Source organism: Heterocephalus glaber, unplaced genomic scaffold (genome assembly GCF_053883595.1).
Source record: "Heterocephalus glaber isolate CG9 unplaced genomic scaffold, H.glaber_assembly_v1.0 deba00001805, whole genome shotgun sequence".
Lineage (NCBI taxonomy): Eukaryota > Metazoa > Chordata > Mammalia > Rodentia > Bathyergidae > Heterocephalus > Heterocephalus glaber.
Window position 1 is genome coordinate 2,962,308 of NW_028258480.1, and position 27,228 is coordinate 2,989,535.

At 40.4% G+C, this 27,228-nt stretch overlaps 1 protein-coding gene, 1 long non-coding RNA gene and 1 pseudogene across 3 annotated transcripts in view; 1 reads left to right on the plus strand and 2 right to left on the minus strand.

Annotated features, from left to right (window-relative positions):
* The window catches only part of LOC101712854 (glycine N-acyltransferase-like protein Keg1), a 42,881-nt gene extending 39,157 nt beyond the window's left edge, over positions 1 to 3,724 (minus strand). The window contains exons 1-2 of one of the 2 annotated variants that reach the window (XM_004869737.4): positions 3,222 to 3,711; positions 1,117 to 1,212 (exon numbers count right to left, since the gene is read on the minus strand). In XM_004869737.4, coding sequence (XP_004869794.1) covers positions 1,117 to 1,194 — 78 coding nt within the window. In that variant the 5' untranslated portion in view covers positions 1,195 to 1,212; positions 3,222 to 3,711. Of the gene's footprint in view, positions 1 to 1,116; positions 1,213 to 3,221 lie in introns of both variants that reach the window. The other variant, XM_004869738.4, reaches the window with a different exon arrangement.
* LOC147820758 (uncharacterized) overlaps positions 1 to 27,228 on the plus strand; it is a 135,729-nt gene that overhangs the window by 84,531 nt on the left and 23,970 nt on the right. The window lies entirely within an intron of this gene.
* On the minus strand, positions 7,233 to 25,228 carry LOC101722198 (glycine N-acyltransferase-like protein Keg1; annotated as a pseudogene).

Sequence of the window (27,228 nt, forward strand, 5' to 3'; positions counted from 1 at the left end):
CAGCCATAAAGAATGAGAAACTAGAGTCATTTATAGCTAAATGGATGCATATTGAGGCCATACTCTTAAGTGAAATAAATAGGACACACATGTGTAAATACCAAATAGTTTCTCTAGTGTGAGAAACTGAAAGTGTAAATAAGGATGAAAATGATTAAAACAAATAATTGATAATTTGAAATAGGAAAAGGTCCAAAGGTGTAAGGGTGGTGGGAGGGGAAGGGGAAAGGGAAAAAAGGAAAGGAAAAATTATGAGAAAGAAAAAAAATGGAAACAAAGTCTATGTAAACAGGGAAAGGTGGTGGGGTGAAGGGCGCATAGGTAATGGGGAAAAAAATAAGAACTAAGATACATCATGTACAGGTACAAACACCCAATGATAAATGTAAATGTATTGTATACCTAAAATGTACCAATTAATATATAAATAATTTTTAAAAAGAAAGGTAACACTGAGAGGTGCTTACTGAGGTTACCCCCATTCCTGTTTCTACCTGTGAATTCCCCACTGCATAGAAGCTATACTGACCTCTTATTAATTCAACTTCTGCTTTTTTGCGGTAATAAATTTTAAAAATCAATTACTACACTCAGTAATTGTCCAAAATTTAAAATACAAAGTAAGTTTTAAAAACATACATAAATACAAAACTTTTGTAACAAATATTGCTGCAGTGATGTAATGAGTATTTAAAATTATTTCTGGTTCTCTTTCACAGATAACATAGTATCTGTTTTTGCATTTTTATGTAATAGGATTTGCCCTAATAAATGTTGCAAGAAAATGCACAGGTGGTTAACTTCTCATGGATGCATGTTTTAAAATTAGTATGTACTGAAATCAAACTTTTAAAGATATAACTGGGGAAATGTCTACAAATGTGAACTAATTCAGAATGAGCGGAGACCACTCATTTTGGGTACTGGGTAGGCCCCATCTACTCTTCTGGAATATGAGCATAAAACAGCTCACTTCCCAGAAGTGATGTGGATATGAAGTGACACAACGTGAAGGACTTTCCGTGCCAGCCTAGATGCTCAGCATCAGGGCTGCTTTACCGCTCTCTCACAGGCAGCCAATAGTCCTTTTTCCCCCAAAGAATATCCCAGCCTCACCTTGAGGGACTCAGGGAGGCCCATCCTCAAAGATTTCTCCAGCATCTGCAGCTTCTGTGCACTTTGCAAATGGATCATCTTGGCAAGTATCTCGGCCTGCAGATCCAGGGAAACAGCCAGATGGGACAAGAGGCTTCCATTAGTTACAACAAAGGAGCTGCACAGGTGCTTCCCGCGGGCACAGCGGGCATCTGTGTCTCACAGGGCTGGAGCCTGGCTCACAGGGGCGCCTTCTGACTGTGTTCTCCATGGTGCAAGGGACACACTGGCTCTCTGGCGTTTCCTTTCTGAGGGCACTGATCCCATTCATGGAGGATCCACTTCCGTGACTTACTCACCTCCCCATGGCCCTAACTCCTAAGTGGAACTCTTTGGGCTTTAGCTTTCCACACATTCATTCTGGCCGGGCACGAATATCCCGACCACAGCAGTGCTAAACCAATAAAATTCCTATCTGCGTGATGGAGTGGAACATTAATTAGTAACCTGTGAGAATAACCAGCCGCTTTTAAAATATGTGGCAGAAAAGAGGGAAAGCTATAGATTTCTAGTCACTGTGAAGGACAAGACTCTGGACCGGCCGCACAGAAGTTCTGCAGGGCCACTCTGAGAAGCCGCCAGGACCTGAAGCCCCAGGCGCTGGGCTGATGTCTCAGCCTGGGATTCTCTTCAGGGCCTTTTATTGGTGTCCCTTACACCAAAGTCCTCACCTATGCCAGCGGAGGATGGGAATGGCCAAAAGTTAAGAGCTTTCTCTCTAAAACGTTTCCTTCTATGTTTTTCCACCTTTCTGAATTTTGTTCACTGAAGGAAGTTAAGGATTTTCTTTTGGTGTTTTTGAAACAGAGTATCAGTAAGAGTGTAAAATGAAGTTTGTATTCCCAGCATAAATGTCACTGATCATGGCATATAAAGGTTTTTATGTCACATTTGTTAAATTTTGTATTAGTTTGTTTTTCTATTACTATTTTCTATCAATTCATTTATATTTCTGAGGTACATGGGTCTATACATTTCTTTGATCTGTATATAATAATACTTTCAAATGCACAATGTGAGTCTCTTGTGCAAGCATGCATGCACTTGGTCAGAAATGAAAAATAACAGCAAAAGGATGATGTTCACTTAATAAGGCAGAATGGAACCCAAAGAGGCCATGCAAATAGAACATTTCAGTAGTTTCAGGAGGCAAACTCCACAATGACTTTGAACTCAGCTTTCCCACTCATGGAAATGTTCCACAGGAAAATCGAAGTGGAGAAAATGAGAGCTTGCAATGGTTTTCTAAAGCAGTATTAAGAGGAAAATACATGACACACTCCTCATGTCTAGCATACGGGGAGAAAATAAAAATTATGAGGTCATAGTCTGTCACAGCACTAAGGACACAAAAACCAAGTAACTACATTACACACACATTGAAAAGTATGAAGAGGAGAAGTACAGAAGCTAGTGTGCAGTCTTTCACTAGATTATGTAAATCCTTGATTATACATATTCAGTAATCAAATATAAAAAATATGAAGATATAAAACAGTAAGATTAGAGGAAAAATAAAATATTAGATGCTATGTTCATGCCATAGCAGTATGAATAAAATATTTTTAACTACCTATCTTTTTCCAATCATTTAAATCAACAGTAAATCCAGCCTGTGTTCTTGTACATATCTTTCTACATATTTCTTCTCAAATTTGAATGGATGCCTCACTTTCCTGATTAATATTCACCCAGTGAGAAAGCTGTGATTCATAGAAGATTCCTCATGGAGGAAAGAGAATGGCCAAATGGTGTCAGTGTACAATAGATGCTAAATACATGTCACCAGATCAGTATTCATTGTCAATATTGTTTCTTCTCCACACACTCACCAAATTTCAAAATCTCTCCATAGTTATTATCTCTTCAGAAGGAAAACAAAACTTAGTTCTAAGAATGTTTGCTATGTTACCTACCGCTGGTTACTCATAATTTTCAAAGTAAATAAACCTTCCTTCCCTTCCCATAAGGATCAATGACATAGATTAGTATTTCCCCATGAAAAACCAATAAGAACATTTGATTTTTCTGACTTTGCTATGTGAGGGAAAGGGCAGCATTTTTACCTTGTGAAATGTGTGCTCCCCTGGAAAGTTGTACCCGCAGAGAGAGATTCCAGATTAAATGACAAGAGGCAGACTTTTCCAGAATAGGATCTTCTCAGTATCCTGGCACAAAGAGCTAGGACATGTGGTAAATGTTTTACAGATGCTGCTCCACTGAAGATCTTATTGTGGACTCGCTCTTTTAAGTAAAGCAAAGAAGTGAAAATTGCTGGCTGGTGTGGGGTTCAGTGCATTCAACTCTTCCCTCTAGCTCTCAGGAACTGATTTTGGAGAACTGGGAGTCTGTGTGCATCCTTTAGTCTTCTCTTCCAGAATGTCAGAAAGTGTGTGTTTGGGAGAGAAGAACTTCGTCAAGCAAATGGCTGAAAAGCAACTGGCAGGAATGCTAACAATTTAGAAACTAGAAAGGACTTAAGAGCACCTCAGAAGTGTCTGAGGATGTTCATTCCATTGCTGTGGAATTTTCCTGGCGAGCGACTGGACACCAAGGCCTTTCCCTAGGAAAGCAGCTTTATTTCTGCCCACAGTGACTCAGCAGACTCCTATCCAAAGTCTGAGTGCGGAACATGGGGTAGCTGCACTCCTTCATACAACCTTTGTATCTTTGTCTCCCCTACATGGGCATACACTAACATTTTAACAACCGGCTGGGTATACAGTAACATTCTACACCCTGGTTGGCTGTGATTTATGTAACAGAGTTACATCAGAACTACACATGCTTAGGCAGAGGCTGATATTGCTACACTGTAAGAAGTTCCACCCCCACACCTAGGGAGAAGTCCTCCCACACCATCAGATGCCCAGGGCCTTTCCAGAGCAAAACTGTTTCGGGACTCAGGATTTTTTTCCTGCTTGCAGGCATTGTTGCCAATAGGCCAGGTGCAAGTCTGCCCTTGGTAGCCCTTGTCAGCCACATGATGCAGATTTGCAGGTAGGCAGCATGCAGGAGATGTGGGTTCATGACAGCTTCCAGTGAGATTTCAAAGGAAAGCCTGGGAGACCCTGCCAGAGTTTGCCAAATGGGGGAGATGTCACCACGGGGTAATGCCTCCTGAGCCATGCAGTGGAGCCACACCAGGCACTTTAGAAAGGTACAGGTATGTGCAACTGTGCAAGGGAGTGATGGAGGCAGCTGCAAAGCTCATCCAAGAGAATAACCACGTGGCTGTGACTGGCCAGGCAGCAAGGTTGGGGCTCCCGAAGCCATGGGTGCCCGCCCTTCACCACTGTTTGCCCAGGATGCCAGGCTCAAGTCTTCAGCCTGTGAGGTCTCCCTTCTGGGTTTTGGTCTTGCTTGGGGCTGCTCGCTTCTTCCTTCTTGCCTTTTCTCTATCTTGGAGTAGGAATATTAACCCCATTTTTGCCCAGCGTTGCATATTAGAGGTATGTAATTCATTTCTTGACTTCATAGGGCTTCATGCTGACATACTTCAGCTTGAGTCTCAGATGAGATTTTTCAAATTCAACTGTTCCCTGAAGATTTGGGGATAGTTGAGTATGGAATGAATGCAGTTTGCACTGTGGAGTGGATGTGAACTTTGAGGGCCAGAGCCTGATTGGTCCGTTTTGGTTGTGGTTTGCTCTGAGGTTCACGTGTTAAGGCTTAGTCCCCAGTGTGACGGAATCCTAGGGGGTCTGAACCTTTGAGGAGTGGGAGCATAGGGAGAGATATTGTCATGGGAGGAGCTGCCTTGGAGGCAATCAAAATGGTTTGCACCACACAAAGTCATTTTAGAAGGAAGCTGATCTTCAAAGCACCCTTCTGTTGCCTATCTGGAGATGGCTCTGCTCATTTCACACATACTCTTGAATGCACCTATACAGCAAGATCCTCACCTCAACATGGTGATTCCTTTGCCGTGCCTGTGGGCCCGTAGAACTGGAAACTAAATAACCCTCTCTTCTTTATAAAGTTACCGCACCTCAGGTGTTTTGTGATAATAATGGCGAACAGAATGGGGCAACCCCAGACACAAATCTTCTCAGGCTCCTGTGTATCTACTGCCAATAGATTCAATGTTCCAAGATGATTTAAGATATTTTCTATTAGTATGGATCTCTCTGGTCTACTAGAAATCCCTCAACTATGCAAATGTTCAAAGAATCAGGTCTCTAATTCTGATATTTTGGTATGAGAGAGAAGTTTAGTATGTACAGTAATTTATAGTTTTATAAGTTGCAACAGCATTGTATCTATTAAAGTAAGAATCTTTTAACTAAAAATGCATAATGGAATAATTGATTTAGAGTTATAAGTTGGATTATTATGAGAATTTTGTATAAGTTTTGAAGACCTGGTATAACTTCTAATTCATTGATTTTATGGTAAGTATAAATACTAAAGTTTTAAGAAATATTTTCTATTTAGGATAACTGTTACAGATAATTTGTCTTCAATAGGAAAATTATAAATATAGTTTGGGTCATTAAATGATATTTAATATACTAGGTTTATAAATGGATCTATCCACATTTTTGGTTTTTAAAAAGAAATTGTTTGCATTTCAGACCTCTAACTGACTTGGACATACAATAAGAAATTCATATCAAAATGAATTTTTAAAACATGAATTTACTGAGAGAAAGTCTTTGAGAGGTATTAATTTGACACAACATTAGTATCCAGAATATTTTTAAAAGAAAATTTGCAAATGAAAGAAGAATAATACAATCAATAGTTGACAACTGAGTCAAAGAGGAAGTACAAATAGCCAATAAATGCATGAGAAACACATTTTTCTTTCTCTCCTCTATGTATCACACAGTCCCTTAGTCTCAGAATGAGATTCTCTCCCTACTTCTGTATCACAAGCTCATCTTTTTTCATGACATCGGGACAGATTTGCAGGTGATAAAATAGCCAGTGTTCAAGTACAAGAATCTCACCTGCTCCTCTCCTCTGCTGGGGAACTGGGCTGTGACAGGCCCAAGCCTTGTCTCCGAGACAGTCCCCTTCCTCCTTTCCTCTGCTGAGTACCTGCTCTTCCTCTAGCACTGTAGGGACTGTCTTCCTTGGAAGACTTAGGATTGGCTCCTCTGCCAGTCTGCTTCATCAGCCGGACACACGCAGCCCTCCTTGCACTGCAGGGGTTGCAGGGATCTCACAGCATGTCCCACTGCTGTCACCTGACCTCCCCAGGTGTCACCTGACCTCCAGCACTGTACAGAGCCTCCCACAGCCCCTGCCCCAGGTCATATATACCACTTCCCTGGGTCTGAGCAGGCTTGCATCCTGTCCTTACATTCATCAGCTTTCATGAACCAAGTATACTAAGGCACCACAATGAATTCTTGCACTGTGAGGGAAATCTGGAGGGAATTAATGGAACTCAGCCTGTAGAAGAAATCCTGGAGTCTTTTTCCCTGGTATGAGTTGCAAGTGATAGCTCTTTGCAAAAGATATGAATACCAGTTACAAAAATATTATTGACTCCTTTGCTTTTGAATACTTCACATGTATTATTTATATTTATATAGTCATGCAATATATTTTTTTGGTACCGGGGATCGAACTCAGGTCCTTGTGCTTGCAAAGCAGGCAGTGGAACCACTGAGCTAAATCCCCAGCCATGCAATATATTTTATATTGTTTTCCTATAAGATGTAGGAAGTTACCTGGGAAAGCAATACAGAAGACAGACAACTCTTCAGGCAATCAAAGAAAAAAGACTGAAGGAGGCCAGAGGGGGAAACAGTTATAGAACCCATGTCCTGGCAAGTGAAGAAGAGTCAGTGACCTAGGAGAGCAGAGTAGAAATCATGCAGCAGAGTGAAGCACAATACAAACAACCTGCAATGAGGGAGCTGTAGCATGCTGGGAGCAGGGGTGCCTGGCCCTCTTAACACTGAGGGGATGAAGGACCACCTGTGAGCCATTTGAGGGCAAGGACTCGGGATGAGCTGTTTATCACTGATCCCTGTTCACGGAGCTCAGTCTACTCAACATTACAATTTATTGTTTTTCTGGGCATCCTCATCAACAGCTACAGGCCCATGCACATCCCACTCTCAGTGTCCTGCGTCAGGGCCCGCTTTACTAGGCTCACACTTCCACTGGTTCCCTTTCCAGGTTATGGGTACATAAAGCACATGGACGCTTGACCTTTGTGCAGTGTAGTTGTCCTCATCAGTGTGGGTATACAGAGGGAAGCCTAGTTTTTCCAGAGTCTGGATCTGGTAAAGGCCAGTATGATAAATGAGACCCTGGCCCCGGAACTCAGGCCCAGTGCCCCCATTCACAGTTCTCCAGTGTGGTCCATCAGGCTCCAGGACACTGGTGTCCTCTCAAGCTCCAGCAGACAGAAGCTGGGGAACAACCAGGAACAGCACTCAACCAATCTCTGGCTTCTCTCAGTGCCACCAAAGTGCCACAACTGGTTCACCAGGGCAGCATGGGTAACATCCAGGGATGGGAGTTTGAACATCTCTTGGTTGCCGTTGGGAACAAAGGGAAACAACAGCCCTTCATATCCTGTCCACGCGAAGTGTTTTCCTTCACATTGCCCTGGAGGCAAATAGGAGCACATGGAAGGATGTGTGTTCTGAGACCTGATGGCCTGGATTTGTATCTCCCCTGCTGGTGTGACTTTGGACCAATTAGTTAGCCTCTCACTCTCTCCATTTCTTTGTGGAGTGTAGCAGACGTCTCTGCCCAGTATTAGCACACTCTGGTTAACTGCACCCCACTCTCAGCACCCTCCCATCTCTCCAGGCAAGACAAGCAATGCCTTCCCCCTTTACATCCCAGTCTGCACATCAGCCAGCGCCAGATGCTTCTACTCAAATGCTTCCAGACACTTCACACTGTGTCTTCAAAGCATATCGTGCTCATTTTCCCAAGCTGATAATCAATAAAATACTGGGTGCCTTGGCACCCCTTGTCTTGGCAGCAATCTTCCCCAAGACCCAGTTCTCCCTAAGTCTCATTTCTTTCTTTATTCTTATCAGCTTGTGTTGTAGTGCCTCATAGGAGAGTGTAGACTCACCGCAGGGGTCTATGGTAATGTCGCCATTCCTGTTCCCTATAACACAGTGACTGGAGATGACAAACACAACTTGCTGAGAGAATCTCTGAGGGGCCTCCATGGGTCCAGGGTCCAGGCACTCAGAACAGCACTTTTGTGTCTAATATTGTCAGTAGGATTCAGTCACCAAATAAATAAGTTCAATAAATTGACTAATTTCAAATAATTATAGGTGCAGCCAAGAAAACCAAACTCAGTCATATATGGGGAGTAACAGGGAATGACTCTAAGTGGGATGAGTTGCTTAGGACCATGGTGAGGTGACATTTCAGCAGTCTCCAATCACAAAAGAACTCATTTGTATAAACATTTCTTATCATCAGTGTATGTTTGTGATTTATAACAACTGCATTCACCCTTGGGAAGTGGGAAGTATACATATCTCATCTTGACCATTTTACTTCCTCTTCCTCTACTTTGCCTTCCCTTCCCTCCCATTCTCAGAATAACTCGCCCATCTCCACAGAGTCTACCTCCCTATTTCCTACCATCTGTCTTTCACTTGCATAATGTAGGGTGGGAGAGAGATTTTAGATGGGTGAGGAGTGTCCATTTCAAGGCTCCACAGACTCCGTACGGAGCCCACTCCTTGACTTTAGATATTTAGACTCACTGAGGGAATTAGTTGCTATTGCTTTAAATAGAATTTTTGTGACCGCACTTGGAAACTAATGTTAAAATTCTAACTAATGTTAGAACTTAAGATATAGACCTAATGATGAAAATTTCTTTAAAAAATTCTATGCACTAAGTGTTTTGATTTTTTGTGTTTTTCGTACTGGGGATCGAACTCAGGACCTTGTGTTTGCGAGGTAGGCCCGAGCCCCACTGGGCTAAATCCCCTGCCCTGTGTTTTGATTTTTGCTATACTGTCTGAGTGTTGTTCTCATCTCAGTAACATGATTTCCTCTATGACACTGACTCTGGGCTTAGCCTGGTAATGTGTCTTGGCCATAAACACCACCACTGTGATTCCCTAATGGACACTGAAAAGTGTGTACTGGGTCTTGCCTTCCTTTTTGTTCCAGAGGACCCTGTGACTTTTACATCTCACCCAATCTGCTTCCATCAGATCTGCAGTAAATAGCACAAAGTTAGGATGAACAACCAGGCCGAGACCATGACTGACCTACTTCCGCCCGCCCTCACACAGCCCTCCAGTGGTGCCTGTGGTTCAGCTGGGAAGACTAGCAGAAGAGCCTCTAACCATGTCTAGTCCAAAGTGCTGGCCCAAACATGGTGAGCTCATGAGTGACTGTTGCTCTAAACAGACACTTCAAGGTGGTTTGAATATCTGACTGATAAAACCAGGATTCTGCTGCCCATTTCCCATTCAAAATCCCATTTAATCCTTGAGAACAGCATGTTTCGGCTTCTATTATCATTGTTACACACAAGGAAACTGATCCACAGAGAGGTGGTTACTTTCCTTAAATCACAGTTAATAAGAAGCCCAGTCAGGCTGCAAGCTTAGGTAGTCTTACCTCAGACAGCATATTCGCATTGACAGAAATGCTCCATGGTGAATTTGACAGTGCGATGAAACGGAGATGGGCAGAGAGGCAGCTTTGCCCCCTTGCCTGTGTTCTCTGATGGATCCCGGATGCACCAGAGAATACCTTATGAGACTTCGTAGAAATAATATTACTCACAGTTCCCTATGTAAAACTTAGTCCCTGCTGTCTTTGGCTTTCACTATGGACATGGTGGCTGCTGAAGCTGTGAACAGACAGGAGGGTGAGGAGCTAAGATTTGGGGAGCAAAGGTGCGTGGGGTAGAAGGTGCTTGTTCACATGAAAAGTGAGCCCACAAGTGCGTGCACAGGAGCACTCAGCATGCAGGACACACTCCAGGCTTCTCACTTTGAATCTGCAAGTGCTGTTTCCAGTTGATGACTGCTGGGGAGCCAAGGAATTCCTGGCTTTGCTCAGGATCCTTGGAGTAGATGAGGTAAGTGTTAGTGTAGTAATTGAGGTCATCAGTCATTTCCTGTTTGAGCAAAGAGGAATCAACCACAGTGTCTGCAGTTGGTGATCACTGCTCTGGTATTCAATATTCTGCATAACAGAATATCGAATTTTTCCCCCATTAAGTTTATTGGTACATTTTAGGTATAAAATACAGTTACATTCATCATTGGGATCTTGTACCATTACAAGAGTATCTTGTTTCTTATTTTTTTCCCCTTCTCCTGCCCTCTCTTCACCCCCTCCACCCTTCCCTATTTGCAAAAATTTTGTTTCCATTTTTTTTCCTTTTCTCGTATTATTTTCTCTTCTTTCCTTTCCCCTACCCCTCCCAATTGCCCTGCTCCTTTAGACCTTTCCTTCCTATTACACAATATCAATTATACATTTTTAAAATTACAATATCAAGATCTAGGAGACATTACCATAGATTTTACAGAATTTAAAAGGATATAGAAAGCATATTACAAAAATCTGTTTTGAAATAAATTTGACAGCTTCTAAGAAGTACCTTGGAAGACAAATTAATGAAAGTAACTCTGGAGGAAATATAAAATTTGAATAGCTCCTATTAAAGAAAGTATATTCCTAGCTTGAAAAACTACCTATATGAAGACAACAGGCTCATATACATTTTAACTGATACATTATATCAAACAAAGCAGAATAAAGAAGGAACACTTCTCCCCTCATGATAGGAAATCAACATTGTGCTAATAATAAAACTGGATAAAGATAATAGAAGAAAAAAGTATGAACATAGATAGAAATTTGTTTAACCAAACTATTAGAAGTCAGATCTGGAGGTATATAGAAAGTGGTTTTATCATAGGGATGGCAGTGTTGGTTCAGCATTGGAAGATCCACCCCCAAAAGTCATCATTTTAACAGAGGGAAGGAAAAAGCCATATGATCCTGTCACTAGTTGGAGAAAAAGTATTGGACTAAATTTCACAGCTGTTCATGGTAAAAGCTATCAGGAGACTAGAAGTAGAAGAACTTTCTCAACAAATCAAAGACATGTACTCCATACTTCCAGCAAAAACACCTTATATGAATGGTGAAGATACAATGCTTTCCCCTTAAGGTGGGGAACAAGGGCAGATATGCCTAGTCTTCATCTGTCCATTAAACTTTGAAACCTAGACCCAAACCAAAATAGTCTGGCAACAAAATGACACAATTAAGATAGGATTGGCAAGGTAGAAGTAAAATCTTTCTATGTAAATGAAATGATCATCTACAGAGAAAATACTAAGAACTCTCTAGGGTCCCCTAGAACTTGTATTTGAATTTAGCACAATTAGAAAGCACAAGGTGTATATAAAAATTCAGGTCTGTGTATACTTGCTATAAATGATAAATTGGATATTGAAATTTAAAAGTTATATAGGAGTACAAAGGACGTAGAAAAGTAAAAAGAAAAAGGAAAAAATAAACAGTGTTGGAAGATCCTTAGTACCTAATTTTAAGACTTCCTCTAAAGCTACAGTAATCAAGGCAATGTTGGTGTAAGGAAAGACATATAGATCATTGGAATAAAACAGAGAATCTACAAATAGAACCACACATATATGCTCCACTGAGTTTTGAAAGATTATTTAATATTAACATTTTATAGAATATAAACTCAATTTAAGAGCCGAGGAAAAGATAGTGTTTTCAGCAAGTGGCACTAGAACATCTGGTATCCATATATAAAAAAATTAACCTCAATCCTTTATTTCCATACATAAAAGTAACTTGAAAGGATCTATGAAGATAAATATGAAAGACTAAAACTATAAAACTTTAAGAAGAAATTATAAGGGAAAATGTTTATGAATTTAGGGTAAGCTAGAACTTCCTAGGATACAAAAAACATGATGCATAAAAGAAAAAAATTGATAAATGATATTCCATCAAAATTTAGAACTTTAAATGACATCATTAAAATGAAAAGTCCTTAATCAGACCATATTTACAATGCATATAACCTATGACCAGAATATATAAAGAACGCTTACAGCTCATTAATAGACAACCCAATTAGAAAGTAGACACAAGAAGATGATAAATAGCCAGTACAGCACAAAGAAAGGTGTGCAACACTAGAATCAGAAAAAATACTCATCGGTACAATAACAAGATTGAATTATACACTCATTAGGGAGATGAAGTTGAAAGTTTTAAAAGCCTTGTCATGACTTTTTCTTTTGGGGGGATTCTCCCGCTTTGCGTTTAATTTGTCATGCCCAGTGGATTCATTCTGCTGGGCTTCCTGGGGTTGTGATCCTCATTGTCTTTTTCTAGGATATTGTCTAAAATTTTTTGGAGTGCTGGTTTGGTATTCATGAAGTTCCTGAGGTGCTCTTTAACATGAAAGTATCTTATTTCTCCATCAATTTTGAAAGATAGTTTTGCAGGGTGCATCAATCTGGGTTGGAGGCTGTTTTCCTCAGAATATTGAATTTTTACATGCTAAAATAAGCATGTTATGTTGAGTTTTCTTTGTCTTTATTTGGGAATTATTTACATCATGTGGTGAAATTCAAGGTCCCTTACTCAAGAATAATTAAAAATTCTCCTGAACAAAAGTCTTATTACCTCAGCTACTTTTCTGAAACTTCAAAGATAGCCCACTTAAAGTCATTTTGATACCTCCAGAACTTTACATGGAAGACTCAAAATAACTCAAAGGAATAAGCCGGTCACTGGGCAATGAGTATGTGCTCATTAAAATCCTTCCAGGTAACAGGATGTGACCATTCATCCATCAACACTGAAACCAAAGAAGAAGGTGATGGACTGAGTAGTTTTTCTTTAAAAACAAGACTACCCATTGTTAAATGAACTACAATTCTACCAAACAACACACAAACATATTCATTAATATCTATATTCCAGTATGTCTAGCAATGTTCTTAACTAAAAATGAGGTTATTTGAATATTAAGGCACTGACAAGAGGAAAATTACTACCTCTTAGAATCAGACAGGGTTTTTTCCTGCAATATTAAGATTATATTAAACAAAAACACACTTCTACTCAGTAATGACACAGTGGATCGAGCTAGAAATTTACCTCTGCTGATTTATAAAAAAAATTGTATCTATCCTCAAACATCCAGCTTTAATTAAATTGCTACAAAGCAGCAAATCTGGTCCCGTCCTTGTAATGTCCACCATTTGGAGTCGTCTTCCACCTGGTTTTCTTGGCAGTCATGTGGACAGTCGAATGCAGTGCCGTTTCAGGTCTCATGGGAGACACTGCTCCCTTGGGAACCTGTGACCCAGCATTATTGGGTCCATATGGTTTCAAGACCAGTGAGTTTCGTTTTTTCTTGTTCTTGTTTTTACTTTTTGAGCCCAGGAATTTCTCACAGAGCTACATCCCCGGCCACTGACCCTGTTTTTGAGACAAAGTTGCTCTAAATCTCTCCATTTCCCAAGATGGGCTTGAACTTGCTATTCTCCTCCTGACAGTCCTAGGATTAAATTTTGCTGCATTTAATCTTGGGTAGGTCTCAGATTTCAAATGAAAATGAGTAATAGTTTTTGCTTTAGGCTACTAATTGAAAAGGATACCGAGGTCTGATTTATTGCAGCATAGAGGCCTACCCTGGGAAATGATCTTTTATGATTATAAGAAAGGATCAGACTCCTCCGTATCAATATGATGATAAGGTGGCACAAAACTTCCCATGGTTGCCTCTAAATTCCATGAACCTAATCCCATCAGTGATAAAACATCACCAAATATGTGTTGGGGAACTGTATTTTAAACTGAAATAAAGTGACGAGTATATATTCTACATATGCTTTTAATTACTTTGTCCCTGAATTACTACTGTATCTTTTCTGCAATTCTCCTCCTACCCTTTCACACATTGCTATAGTTTTCTTTTCTTTTTCTTTTTCTTTTTTTTTTTTTTTTTTGGTACCAGGTATTGAACTTGGGTCCTTGCGCTTGCACAGCAGGCGGTGAAACCACTGAGCTAAATCCCCGGCCCATTGCTATAACTTTCTAAGGACTTCTCTAGGTTCTTCTCCAGGTTGGCCCTCCTCAACCCCAGGTTTTGTGAGCATCACTATGAGTCATTCTTGTTTCCCTTAGTTAAACCGTGTTGCCTGGCACAAGGCAGTAACACAACATACACAAATGCTGTGGCATATTTGCTCCACAGCTGGCAACTTACCTGCTCCTGAGGACAAACAACCACAGTGTTGAAATCGGGCCATGAGCCCACCAGGGCCTTAGGCTTGAATGGGTTTCCTTGGTTCGTGTGGAAGACAGTCCCATAAACCTACAACATTTCAATAAAGTGAGAGGACATGTCCTCACAAAAAGGTCTTGGAGTGTCTCTTATTTGATTGGAACAGAGATGTACTTTTATGATATCATGGAATGGTTATGACTCAAAAATAGCTAATAAACATCGGTGTCAAACTGCTTTTCATCTTTTTTCTTCCAATTAAAGTATCTTTTTAGAAAATTATGATAAAACAGCATATGAACACATTCTCCTGTTGTAGCATTTAGTAACATCTTTCGCAGATTTCCTTCTATCATGTAGACAAAACAAATCTTGCAAAAAGAAAAAACTTCTGATACATTTTTCATTCATTGCAAGTATTTTTGTGCTTACTCATCACAGTATTTTTTATCATTTTGGCTTCCAAATCTTTCCCAAATTACTCTATAAAGTCTTTATCATCTCACTGTTGATATTTGTGCATGGTTTCTGTTTCAAAAATCCAATTTTCCTTGGTAGTATATAAAGTTTTATGCGATTGACTCGCTGGCATATTGGATATTACATAATGACACTCTGGGTCTCGATTCGGGTTTGTTTTAGGGGATTTCTCTGGTGTTGTTCTGGCAGGGAAGAACAGAAGGGTGGCCCCTCAGAGTTGCAAGCTGGACATACAGTGCACATTTCCCATCAGATCTCCATTGACACCTGAGGGTAATGAGGTCCCAGATATTTTTGAGCCGGATTCCCTGTTCTCCACTTGCCCTTACTGGTGGGGATACAGCTGCTCCTTGTTATGCACCCCCCCGCCCCCGCCATGTACCTTCCACTGAGCCCCCTGGGTCTGTGTGGCTCCTCAGTGCTGGGTGTCAGGAGGTAATGAGTCCTCACTAGGCTGCTCTGACACCATTCAGGGAAGGGTAGGAGGTGCCTCCTTCATCCCAGGGAAGAGAATGGATTCAGTTTGCCCTAACATTGTGTCAGGCCTTTCAAAGTGTCGGTGCCAAAGGTCAAAAACAGATGTGCCCAGGATTCGCTCAGTGTAAATGTGCTGTCTGATTCAAACTAACACTTGCATGGATTTTCTGCGTGTCAAGCAGTGTTGCCACCCCAGACACGCCGCTTCATGATGACAGCCACCCTGGAGCTGGAGCTCTCAGGAACCCCATTTTGCCTGGCAGTGAAACACTCTCTAACCATTCTGCTCACCCACCTGGTACAGGCCCTGCACAGTGGTCACCAAACATGCACAACTCCTGTTCTTAGTCCTAATGAGAAGTGAGGTCCATGAGTGACATCTTTTGTGTCAAAGGCCTGCACCTGACTGATGTATATGATCCTGGGCACAAGTTCAAAGGGCTTCATTTTCCTCTTGCAAAATAATCTTGTCCCATGTGTTATGGTTGTGTCTAGATGTTCCCTCAAAGCCTTATGGGGTCATAGGTGACCTTTACAGAGGTGGCTGGTCTAGAGTGTGTGATGCTGGGATCAAGGGTGTATGATTACCAAATTAGCGTACTGATTGACATGGCACATTCTAGGTGTGGACAATGGGCTTTCTGGGATTCAGTCTGTGGTTGATGGCTCTAAAGCAGGAATGTCGTGATAGAAGAGTGTAGTGCAGCAAAGTTGCTCAGTCCACGGTGATGAGGAGCAGTAGAAGGAAACAGCATAAGACATGAAGGGCGGAGGGACCAGACAGAGTATCCAGTGTCATGCCTCCAGGACGCGCCCAACACACACACCCTCGACCTGAGTGTGCCCCACCAGTCCCCTGCACAAATCTCAAGCCAGTTTAATTGACAGAATCAAGCACAGCAGTATCATTCCATAATGTGGACTATTAAAGTTTGTTTAACTCTTCAGCTCCTGAAAGATATCAGGGCTATTTCCAGTTTTCTGCTATTTCATATGGAGCTCTTACACACTTTCAAGTGTACATGTTTTCTGTGAAAAGAAATTTGATTTTTTCAGAGCCAAATGTTCAGAAGGGTAATTGCTTGCTGTATGACACTTGCATGTGTGCTTTGTGAAGAAAGTTGCATGGTGTTTTGTAGTGTGACTGAACTGTTTCACATTCCATATAGCAATGTGTGGAAGATTCAGTTGCTATTCGTCATTGCCAGCATTTGGGTTGTGAATTCCTGTTTTGCTGTAAATATGCAGCTATATTAAAGGTAGTTTGGGGCTTATGTGAATTATGCGTGTTCCTGGTTTGGACAGTAAGTAGCTGGGTACAGTAATCAGGTCCTCTCTACCTCAGATCCATCATCTGTGACACAGGGAGAAAATGCTCGGGTCTTCTCTTCCTTTATTGTGGAAATGCACTTGGAAAAATCAGTCACTACTGTCAGTAATTGCTCAAAAGTGAAAAATGGAAACCAAGTAAAAGATATCCATAAATCCCATCCTTCTTCAATAAACATTGCTGCAGTGATAGAATGAAGAGTTTATGGTTATTTCTGGGTCTTTTTCATGAATAACACAGGATCTGTTGCGTTTGCGGTAACAGAATGGGACCTTGCCTGTTCCAAGCAGATGCATGGTAATTAACCTCTCATTACACACATCTTCTTTTTTTGGTACCTGGGATCAAACTTGGACCTTACACTTGCAAGGCAGGCTGCAGAACCACTGGGCGAACTCTCCAGAAGGGATGCATGTCTTTTTTTTTTTTAATTCTTTTATTGGTACATTTTAGGTGTACAATACATTTACATTTCTCGTTGGGAACTTGTACCTGTACATGATGTACCTTGGTTCCTATTTTTTCCCCATTCCCAGCCCTCCCTTCACCCCTTCCCATTTTACAAAGACTTTGTTTCCATTTATTCCATTTCTCATAATTTTTCCTTTCCCTTCTTTCCTTTCCCCTGCCCCTCCCACTTCCTCTACTCCTTTGGACGTTTTCTTCCTATTTCACATTATCAATTATTCATTCTAATCATTCATACATTTTGGGTATACAATATAATGACATTAATCATTGGAAATTTGCACCTTTACATAATCCATCTTGGTCCTTATTTTTCCTCCTTCCCCTGCTCTCCCTTCAACCTCTCCATCCCTCCCTATTTACAAAGGATTTGTTTCCATTTTTTCATTTTCTCATATTAATTCCATTCCCATCTTTCCTTTCCCCTACCCCTCCCACTTCCCCTTCCCCTTTTCCCCTTTTCTTCCTATTTCACATTAGCTATTAAATATTTTAGTCCTTATTTACACTTTCAGTTTCTCACACTAGAGAAACTATTTGGTATTTATACATGCATGTCCTATTTATTTCACTTAAGAGTATCACCTCAATGTGCATCGATTTAGCTATAAATATCTCTAATTTCTCATTTTTTATGGCTGAGTAGTACTCCATTTTATTTTAAAAAACACATTTTCTTTATCCAGTCTCCAGTTGATGGGCATTTGGGCTGTTTCCAAGTTTTAGCTATCACAAACTGTGCTGCTATGAACATGAGTACACATATATCACTGTGGTATGATTCTTTTAATTCTTTGGGGAAGATACCCAGCAGGGGAATAGCTGAGTTAAATGGGATTTCCAGTCCTAGTTCTTTGAGGTATCTCTGGCGAAGCCCGACCAACCTCCAGTGCTGCTTGACAAAGTTCCAGCTGGGGGAAAAGGAGGGTGGAACACATCATACCCTCATGTTTTATTTTTTCTTGCAATAATGTTTACAATTGTTACTCTGGTCACAGGAATCATTGTGTTTGTGACTAAAAACATATTCTCCATGAGGCAAATTGGCAATGTTGTATTGAAATCTGATCTGGCTCACAAGTCCCAAATTCCTGTTTCTCTCAGTTCTATTGCCACACCCACTTCTAAAGAAACCTCTCCTAAAACTCCCTCTGTTTTCCTGCTACTATAACTCCTTTCTTCTATTGATGACTTTCTTTCTACTAAAGGGGTCTTATAAAGAGATTGAAAGGACAGATTTTAGATGTAAGACACAGTGGGAAATGGGAAATGGGAAAGAAAGTTAAGACAGATAAATACACTAGGAGGCAAGTTACTCAGTTTTTCTCAAAGTACTGTAAACATCTCCTGCTCATGGACCATGAACCCAAATAACACTTAGGCAAGATGAATAGAGGTATAGAAAAATAGAGAGCTAATAGCAAACTATATTAACCATTGTGCAGTTTCTCAAGGGCCAGCTGACAACCAAAGTTTGACATTTAGTTAACTAAATCTTGCTTGTACCCCTGCTGATATAGAGATTTTGATTAAGTTACCTTCTGTTCTGCTTAGGTGTGGGTAAATAAGGGGACAATTGTAATTTTTAAAATGTATTCATGATGTTCAGTGAAATGAATCAGCTTAGGAAAAATATACTCTGTTTAGCAAAAAATAACCTTTACTTCTATAGAAATTGCTAAGGCAACCTAGAATGTAAACATGTTCTGCCCAATGCCTCCTAGCCGTTGCTTAAAGATATAAAAATAAATCAGACCCTGAGACTTGTCAGAGGGAACCTGAACATTGCTTGTGAAGGTTCTTTTCTCACTCGCCGGCCCGGGACCTCTCCCCTTCCTGTCCTGCATCGACTGCAGCTGGTCTGTGACATATCTCCATACTGATTTCCACAGTGCTTGCACCAGTCTACATACTCACCAGCAGTGGAGCAGGGTTCCTCTTTCCCCACAGCCCCGCAAGCATTTGTTGTTGGTTGATTTCATGATAGCAGCCATTCTTTCTGGAGTGAGGTGGAATCTCAGTGTTGTTTTCATTTGCATCTCTCGAATGACCAGTGATGCTGAACATTTTTTCATGTATTTATTTGCTATTTCTACTTCTTTGTCTGAGAAATGCCTGTTCATTTCAGGGGCTCAATGTCAAATTGGGTCTTTACATTTGAGAGGTCTGATCTTTTTAAGTTCTTTATAGACTGGAGACAGTAGACCTTTGTCTGAGGAAAAGCAGGTGAAGATTTTTTCCCACATTGTGGGTTGTCTCTTCACACTGCTGGTGGTTTCTCTTGCTGTGCAGAAGCTTTTTAGTAAGAAGAGATCCCACCTGTTGATTATTTGTGCTTATTCACAGGCAAGTGAGGTTTTGTTCATAAAATCTTTTCCTACACCAATGTCTTCAAGAGGTCTACCTAACCTCTGCTCCAGCTGATTCAGCGTTTCTGTTTTAATATTTAGATCTTTCATCCATTTCGATATTAGTATACTGCATGGTGAGAGATATAGGTCTAGTTTTAATCTTTGGCAAGTTGAAACCCAATTTTTCCAGCACCATTTATTAAAGAGGCTCTCTTTCCTCAAGTGAGAGTGTTTGGCAACTTTATTGAAGATGAGATGGCTGAGTGTGTCTCGAGGTGTTTCTGGATCTTCTAATCTGTTCCACTGGTCCTCAGGTCAGTTTCTTTGCCAGTACCATGCTGTTTTTATCACAGTAGCTTTGTAGCATAGTTTCAAGTTGGGGATTGTGATACCCCTGCCATGTCTCTGTTACCTAGAATTGCTTTTGCTATTCTGGGTCTCTTCTTGTTCCAAATAAATTTTTGGATTGTTTTCTCAAGGTCTGTGGAGTATGCTGCTGGGATCTCAATTGGAATTGCATTAAATCTATATAGCACTTTTGGAAGTATGGTCATTTTCACTGTATTGATCCTTCCTATCCAGGAGCGGTGGATGTCTTTCTATTTTCTGATATAATCTTCAATCTCTCTTTTCAGAGTGCCATAGTTTTCAGAGAAGAGGTCTTTGATTTCTTTTGTTAGGTTGATTCCTAGGTACTTCACTTTTTTGGATGCTATTGTGAAAGGAATTATTTGCCCTATTTCTCTCTCAATGAGTCTGTCATTTGTGTAGAGGAAAGCTATTGATTTTTGTGTGTTGACCTTGTAACCAGCTACTTGACTGAATTTGGTTATTAAGTCTCGAAGACTTTTGGTGGAGTTCTTGGGGTCTTCTATATAGAGTATCATGTCATCTGCAAATAATGACAAATTGATTTCTTCATTTCCTATCTTTATTCCTTTTATTTCTTTCTCTTGTCTAATTGCCATGGCTAATGTTTCCAAAACTATATTGAACAAGAGTGGTGATAGTGGATATCCTTGTCTTGTTCCTGATTTTATTGTGAAGGATTTCAGTTTTTGACCATTTAGTATGATATTGACTGTTGATTTTTCATAGATGGCTTTTATCAGTTTGAGGTAGAGAACATCTATTCCAATTTTTTGTAGGTTTTTTATCATAAATGCATGTTGGATTTTGTCAAATGCTTTTTCTGCACCTATTGAGATGATTATATGGTTTTTGTCCTTGGCTCTATTGATATAGTGTATTACATTGATTGATTTGCATATATTGAACCATTCCTGCATCCCTGGGACAAATCCCACTTGGTCAGGATGTATGACCTTTTTTTTTTTTTTTGGTACTGGGGATCGAACTTGAGACCTTGCGCTTGCAAGGCAGGCACCAGAACCACTGAGCTAAATCCCCAGCCCTAGGGTGTATGATATTCTTGATGATCTTCTGCATCCTATTTGCCAGTATCTTATTAAGGATTTTTGCATCTATGTTCATTAGTGAAATTGGCCTATAGTTCTCTTTTTCAGTTGGGTCTTCCTCTGCTTTGGGGATCAAGGTGATGCTTGCTTCCAGGAATGAATTTGGGAGTATTGCTTCCCTTTCAATTTCATTGAAGAGTATAAACAGTAGTGGCAGCAATTCCTCTCTAAATGTCTTGTAGAATTCAACAGTGAAGCCATCAGGGCCCGGGCTTTTCTTAGTTGATAAGTTTTTAATTACATTTTCAATTTCATTGGTTGATATTGGGTTGTTCAGAATTTTTAGGTCTTCTTCATTCAACTTTGGTAATTCATACATGTCTAGGAATCTGTCTATTTCTTCTGTGTTTTCTACCTTATTGGCGTATAGATTTTGGAAGTAGGTATTGATGATCCTCTGGATTTCTGCTGGGTCTGTTGTAATTTCACCCTTTTCATTCTGAATTGCATGAGTATGGGCCCTTTCTTTCCTTTTTCTGATAAGGTTGGCTAAGGGTTTCTCAATTTTGTTTATTCTTTCAAAGAACCAACTCTTGGCTTCATTGATTTTTTTTGTATCATTCTCTTAGTCTCCATTGCATTGATTTCTTCCCTGATCTTTATAATTTCCTTCTTTCTATGGGCTTTGGGTTTGTCCTGCTCTTCTTTTTGTAGAAGCTTGAGGTTCAGCATCAGGTTGTTTAATTGGGTTTGCTCTGTTTTCCTAATGTGAGTATTCACTGCTATGAATTTCCCTTGTAAGACTGCTTTCATTGTTTCCCATAGATTTCAGTATATTGTATTGTCATTGTCATTTAATTGAAGGAACTGTCTGATTTCTTCTTTAATTTCCTCCGTGACCCATTGGTTATTCAGAAGTGTGTTGTTCAATTTCCATGTGTTTATGAAATTTTTAGTTTCATTTGTCATTTATCTCCAATTTCATCGCACTATGGTCTGATAATATACAGGGGATAACTTCAATTCCTTTGCACTTACTTAAATATGTTCTATGAGCGAGTATGTGGTCTATTTTGGAGAATGACCCATGTGCAGCTGAGAAGAATATGTATTCTGATTTTGTGGGATGGAACACTGTAAACATCTGTTAAGTTCATTTGTTCAAGAGTTCTATTGATTTCTAGTATTTCATTACTTATTTTTTGTCTAGTTGATCTATCTTTTTGTGACAGTGGGGTATTGAGGTCCCCCACTACAATTGTATTAGTGCATATATGACTTTTCGTGGCCATTAGTATTTTTTTTGTATAGTTGGGCTCACTAGTGTTTGGTTCATAGATATTTATGATTGTCATCTCTTCCTGTTGGATTATTCCTTTTAGAAGGATGTGGTGACCTTCTTTGTCTCTCTTAATCAGTGTTTGTTTGAAATTCACTTGATCTGCAAAGAGGATAGCTACTCCTGCTTTTTTCAGGTTCCTGTCACATGGAGTATTGTTTTCCACCATTTAACTTTCAGTGTATGAGTTTCTTTCTGAATTGTGTTTTTCTTGTATGCAGCATATTGTTGGATCTTGCTTTCTGACCCATTCTGCCAGTCTATTTCTTTTGACTGGTCAGTTGAGACCATTAACATTGATGGTTATAACTTATATGTATTGACTTATCATTGTCATGACTTTTTTTGTTGTTGGATTCTTCCCCTTTGCATTTAATTTCTTGTCATGTCTGGTGGATTCATTTTTCTGTGCTTCCTGGGGTTGTGATCCTCATTATGTTTTCCTAGGATACAGTCTAAAATTTTTTGGAGTGCTGATTTGGTATTCATGAAGTTCCTAAGGTGCTCTTTGTCATGAAAGTATCTTATTTCTCCATCAATTTTGAAAGATAATTTTGTAGGGTACATCAATCTGGGATGGAGGCTGTTTTCTTTTAGGGTTTGGAATATGTCACTCCAAGCTCTTCTTGCCTTGAAGGTTTGCATTGAGAAGTCTGCTGTGATTCTGATGGGCTTTTCTTTGTATGTGATTTGTTTCTTTTCTCTGGCTGCTTGGAGAACTTTGTTCTTCTGTTGAGTTTCTGGAATCTTAAGAATTATATGCCTTTGTGTAGATTATTTTTGATCAAGGCTATTTGGAGTCCTATATGCCTCACTTATCTGTATGTCAAGTTCTTTTCCCCTGCTTGGGAAGTTTTCTGCCATTACTTCTGTGAACAGTTTTTTATGTCATCTGCACTCTCTCCACTTTCTTCTTTGACTCCAATCAGTCTTATGTTATTCTTCTTTGCATCACCTAGCAGCTGCTGGATTGATTTCTCATGGTCCCTTACAATTTTGAAGCAATTTTTCTTTTCCTGGTCACTAGTTGCAATCTTATCTTCTATAGCCGAAATTCTCACTTCACATTGGCTCATTCTGCTGTATAGACTTTCAATGGACTTTTTAATCTCCTGGAAATCTATTTGCATCTGTTTTATGGATTCCATTTGTTTCTTATGTTGGGATTCCATCATGTTCCTCAGCTCCTCTCTAGATTTATTAATCATGTATTTCACTAGGAGCACAGTTTCTCCTGTTATCTGAGAAATTATTTCTGATTTCATTTGTTCCAGATCCTCTTTTGTTGCCAGTTCAGAGAGTCCAGGTGGTTGAGCATCAGAGTGTTCCATCTCATTTCCTTTTGAGGTTGCTATAGGTGATTTGGAAGTCTGGTTTTGAGACTTATGTATGTGTCTTCTCGTTTTGACCCATGGTCGGGGGGTGCTGTTGGTGCACATGCGGCTCTGAGCTGGGAGCAGTGGGACAGTGGCTCAGAAGCCCCTTCCTCTGGGCTGGGAGCAGTGGGATGGATGGCGATCCAGAAGCCCCTTCCTCTGAGCTGGGAGTGGTGGGATGGTGTCTCAGAAGCCCCTACCTCTGGGCCAGGAGCAGCAAAATGGACAATGACCTGGAAGCCCCTTCCTGTAGGCCAGTAGTGGTGGGATGGATGGCAGCCCAGGGGTCCCTTCCTCTGGGCCAGGGATGCACATCTTTTAAAATTAGGATATACTGAAGTTAACCTTTGAAATATGTATCTGGGAAAATTTTCACTGTTGTGAACCATTTCTGAATGTATAAAATCAGTCAGAAGAAAGCACTATTTTCCATTGTTTGATATTTCATAGGTCACACTTTGAGATCTGTTTCCTTCTGTGGGACAAGAGTGTAATGGTGCAGCTTTGAGAGTCCATGTGGACAGCATTGTCACAGCACGAGGGATCTCCTGCCAAGCCACATGAGTGCAGTTCAAGCTTCTTCTCTTTACCACTCTCTCACAGGCAGCCAATAGTCCTTTTTCCCCCAAAGAATATACCAGCCTCACCTTGAGGGACTCAGGGAGGCCCATCCTCAAAGATTTCTCCAGCATCTGCAGCTTCTGTGCACTTTGCAAATGGATCATCTTGGCAAGTATCTCGGCCTGCAGATCCAGGGAAACAGCCAGATGGGACAAGAGGCTTCCATTAGTTACAACAAAGGAGCTGCACAGGTGCTTCCCATGGGCACAGCGGGCATCTGTGTCTCACAGGGCTGGAGCCTGGCTCCAGCAGACTCGGGGTGTGTGGGTGCAAGACTGCTCCCTGGCTCACAGGGGCGCCTTCTGACTGTGTTCTCCATGGTGCAAGGGACACACTGGCTCTCTGGCATTTCCTTTCTGAGGGCACTGATCCCATTCATGGGGGATCCACTTCCGTGACTTACTCACCTCCCCATGGCCCTAACTCCTAAGTGGAACTCTTTGGGGTTTAGCTTTCCACACATTCATTCTGGCCGGGTACAAATATCCCGACCACAGCAGTGCTAAACCAATAAAATTCCTATCTGCGTGATGGAGTGGAATATTAATTAGTAACCTGTGAGAATAACCAGCCACTTTTAAAATATGTGGCAGAAAAGATGGAAAGCTATAGATTTCTAGTCACTGTGAAGGACAAGACTCTGGACCAGCCACACAGAAGTTCTGCAGGGCCACTCTGAGAAGCTGCCAGGACCCTGAGCCCCAGGCGCTGGACTGATGTCTCAGCCCTGCGTTCTCTTCAGGACCTTTAATTCATGTCACTTTTGCTCACCTCAGCAGCACCTGTAATTGGTGTCATTTACACCAAAGTCCTTACCAACTCCAAGGAAGCATGAGATGCACCAAAACCTATGGGCTTTCTAAAAATTTTCACTTCATTTCTCCCCACTTTTCAGAATGTCATTCTTTCAAAGCACATATATTTTAACTTATATATTTTTAATGTATGCAAGTGTTCATTTTGGGCCTGTGTTGCTGTTGCTGGCTCTCCCTATACCATCACTAGCAAATTACAATGTTTTTAATATTTTGAGAAACCTCCATATTGTATTCCATAGGGATTGCAGTCATTTGTATTCCCATCAATAGTTCTTGATATCTACCCCTACTTGATTTCGAACCAGATGTTTCCTCGTTGAGCAAATTTCCTGTGCATTGTAGAACCTACGGCATCCCTGGCCACAGATATAGGATGCATAGATGCGAGCACTAGCAGCTCCTCTCCAAACTTTCCTACCATGTCCTTGAGATCCTCAAAATAGTGTCAGCCTAGCATTGTCAGAGGCAAATCTGATGCATTGAAAAGCATCCTTCAAGGATGTGACAGGAACACAAGAGGCAAATTGAGTTTGGGGGCAAATCTCGGTATTATCCCAATACTCCGTCATATGAGTGTTGGTGGTCAGGAAGATGTGATTATGGATCATGGATTAACATTAACTCTTTTCCCAAAAAGAAGATTGTGACAGTCCTCCACTCAGTCTCCTTGTCTTGATAGAGCTTCTGTCACACGCAGGACGACTTTGTACAAAAGTCTGAGTTTCCCATTATTCTCATGACTTGCATACCTGACCACTGCTTCCTCACTCACACTCCCTCCACTCACTGTCCTCAATCATAAAGTAGAGGGAGCTCTACACAGCTTGCAATACAAATACTCAAAATTCAGTTATCCATTTCCTTTCTGAGAAAGTCATATAACCAGAGTCACATGACCTTCCTCATTGATGAAGGAAATCCCTGTGTTTAATGATGTGTAATCCTTTAAGAGTCCCTTCTGTTTTAAGATGCTTTGATTCTTTTCTTGTTTGTTGTTTTTTAATTCAGTCTATTGGCACATTTTAGATATACACAATGATAACATTCATCAGAGGAAATTTGCACCAGTACATAATATATCTTGATTCTTTTTTCCCCTTTCTCTCCCCTTCATTAACCCCTCTTCCCCTAATTATTTACAAAGCTATGTTCCCATTTTTCCCTTCTGTTATCTTTTTTCCCTTTTTCTTTCCTTCCTTTCCCCCTTCTCCTCCCTACTTCCCCTTCCTATCTGAACATTTTCTTCTTATTTTCCAATATCTATTATACATTTTGGTCCTTATTTACACTTTCAGTTTCTCACACCAGATAAACAATGTGATACTTAAACCTGTGTGTTCAATTTACTTCACTAAAAGTATGGTCTCAACGTGCACCCATTTACCTGCAATGTCTCGAGTTTATCCTTCTTTATAACAGAGTAGTACTCCATCATATTTAAAAAATCTTCTTTATCCATTTGGTTGATGGGCATTTGAGCTGTTTCTAAGATTTAGCTATTACAAACTGTGCTGTTATAAACATGGGTGTGCACTTATTGCTGTGGTATGATGCTTTTAATTCTCTCAGGAGGATACCAAGAAGGGGAATAGTTGGGTCAAATGGAACCTCTGGTTTTATTTTTTTGAGGAAAGTTCTTTTCACCAGTGTACACTCCCACCAACACTGGAGAAAGGTTCCTTTTTCCCTACAGCTCCACCAGCATTTGTTATTGGTTGATTTATTGATGATAGCCATTCTTTCTGCAGTGTGATGGAACCTCAATTTTTTTTAATTTGCATCTCTTGAATGACCAGTGATGTTGAACATTTTTTTTCATATATTTATTTGCCATTTCCACTTCTTCATCGCAGAAGTGTCCATTCATTTCAGATGCCCATTCTTAGATCGGGTCTTTAAAAGTGAAGGGTCTGATTTTTCTTTTTAGTTCTTTATATATTCTAGATAGTAGTCCTTTGTCTGAGAAATAGCTGGCAAAACTTTTGCCCACTCTGTGGGTTGTCTCTTCACTCTGTGAAAATGCTTTTCAATAAGATTAGTGTTGTTGATTCTTTGTAATATTTTGGGGGTTTATTCATAAAGTCTTTGCCTACACCTGTCTTCAGGAGTTCTACTTATTCTCTCCTCCAGACAGTTTAGT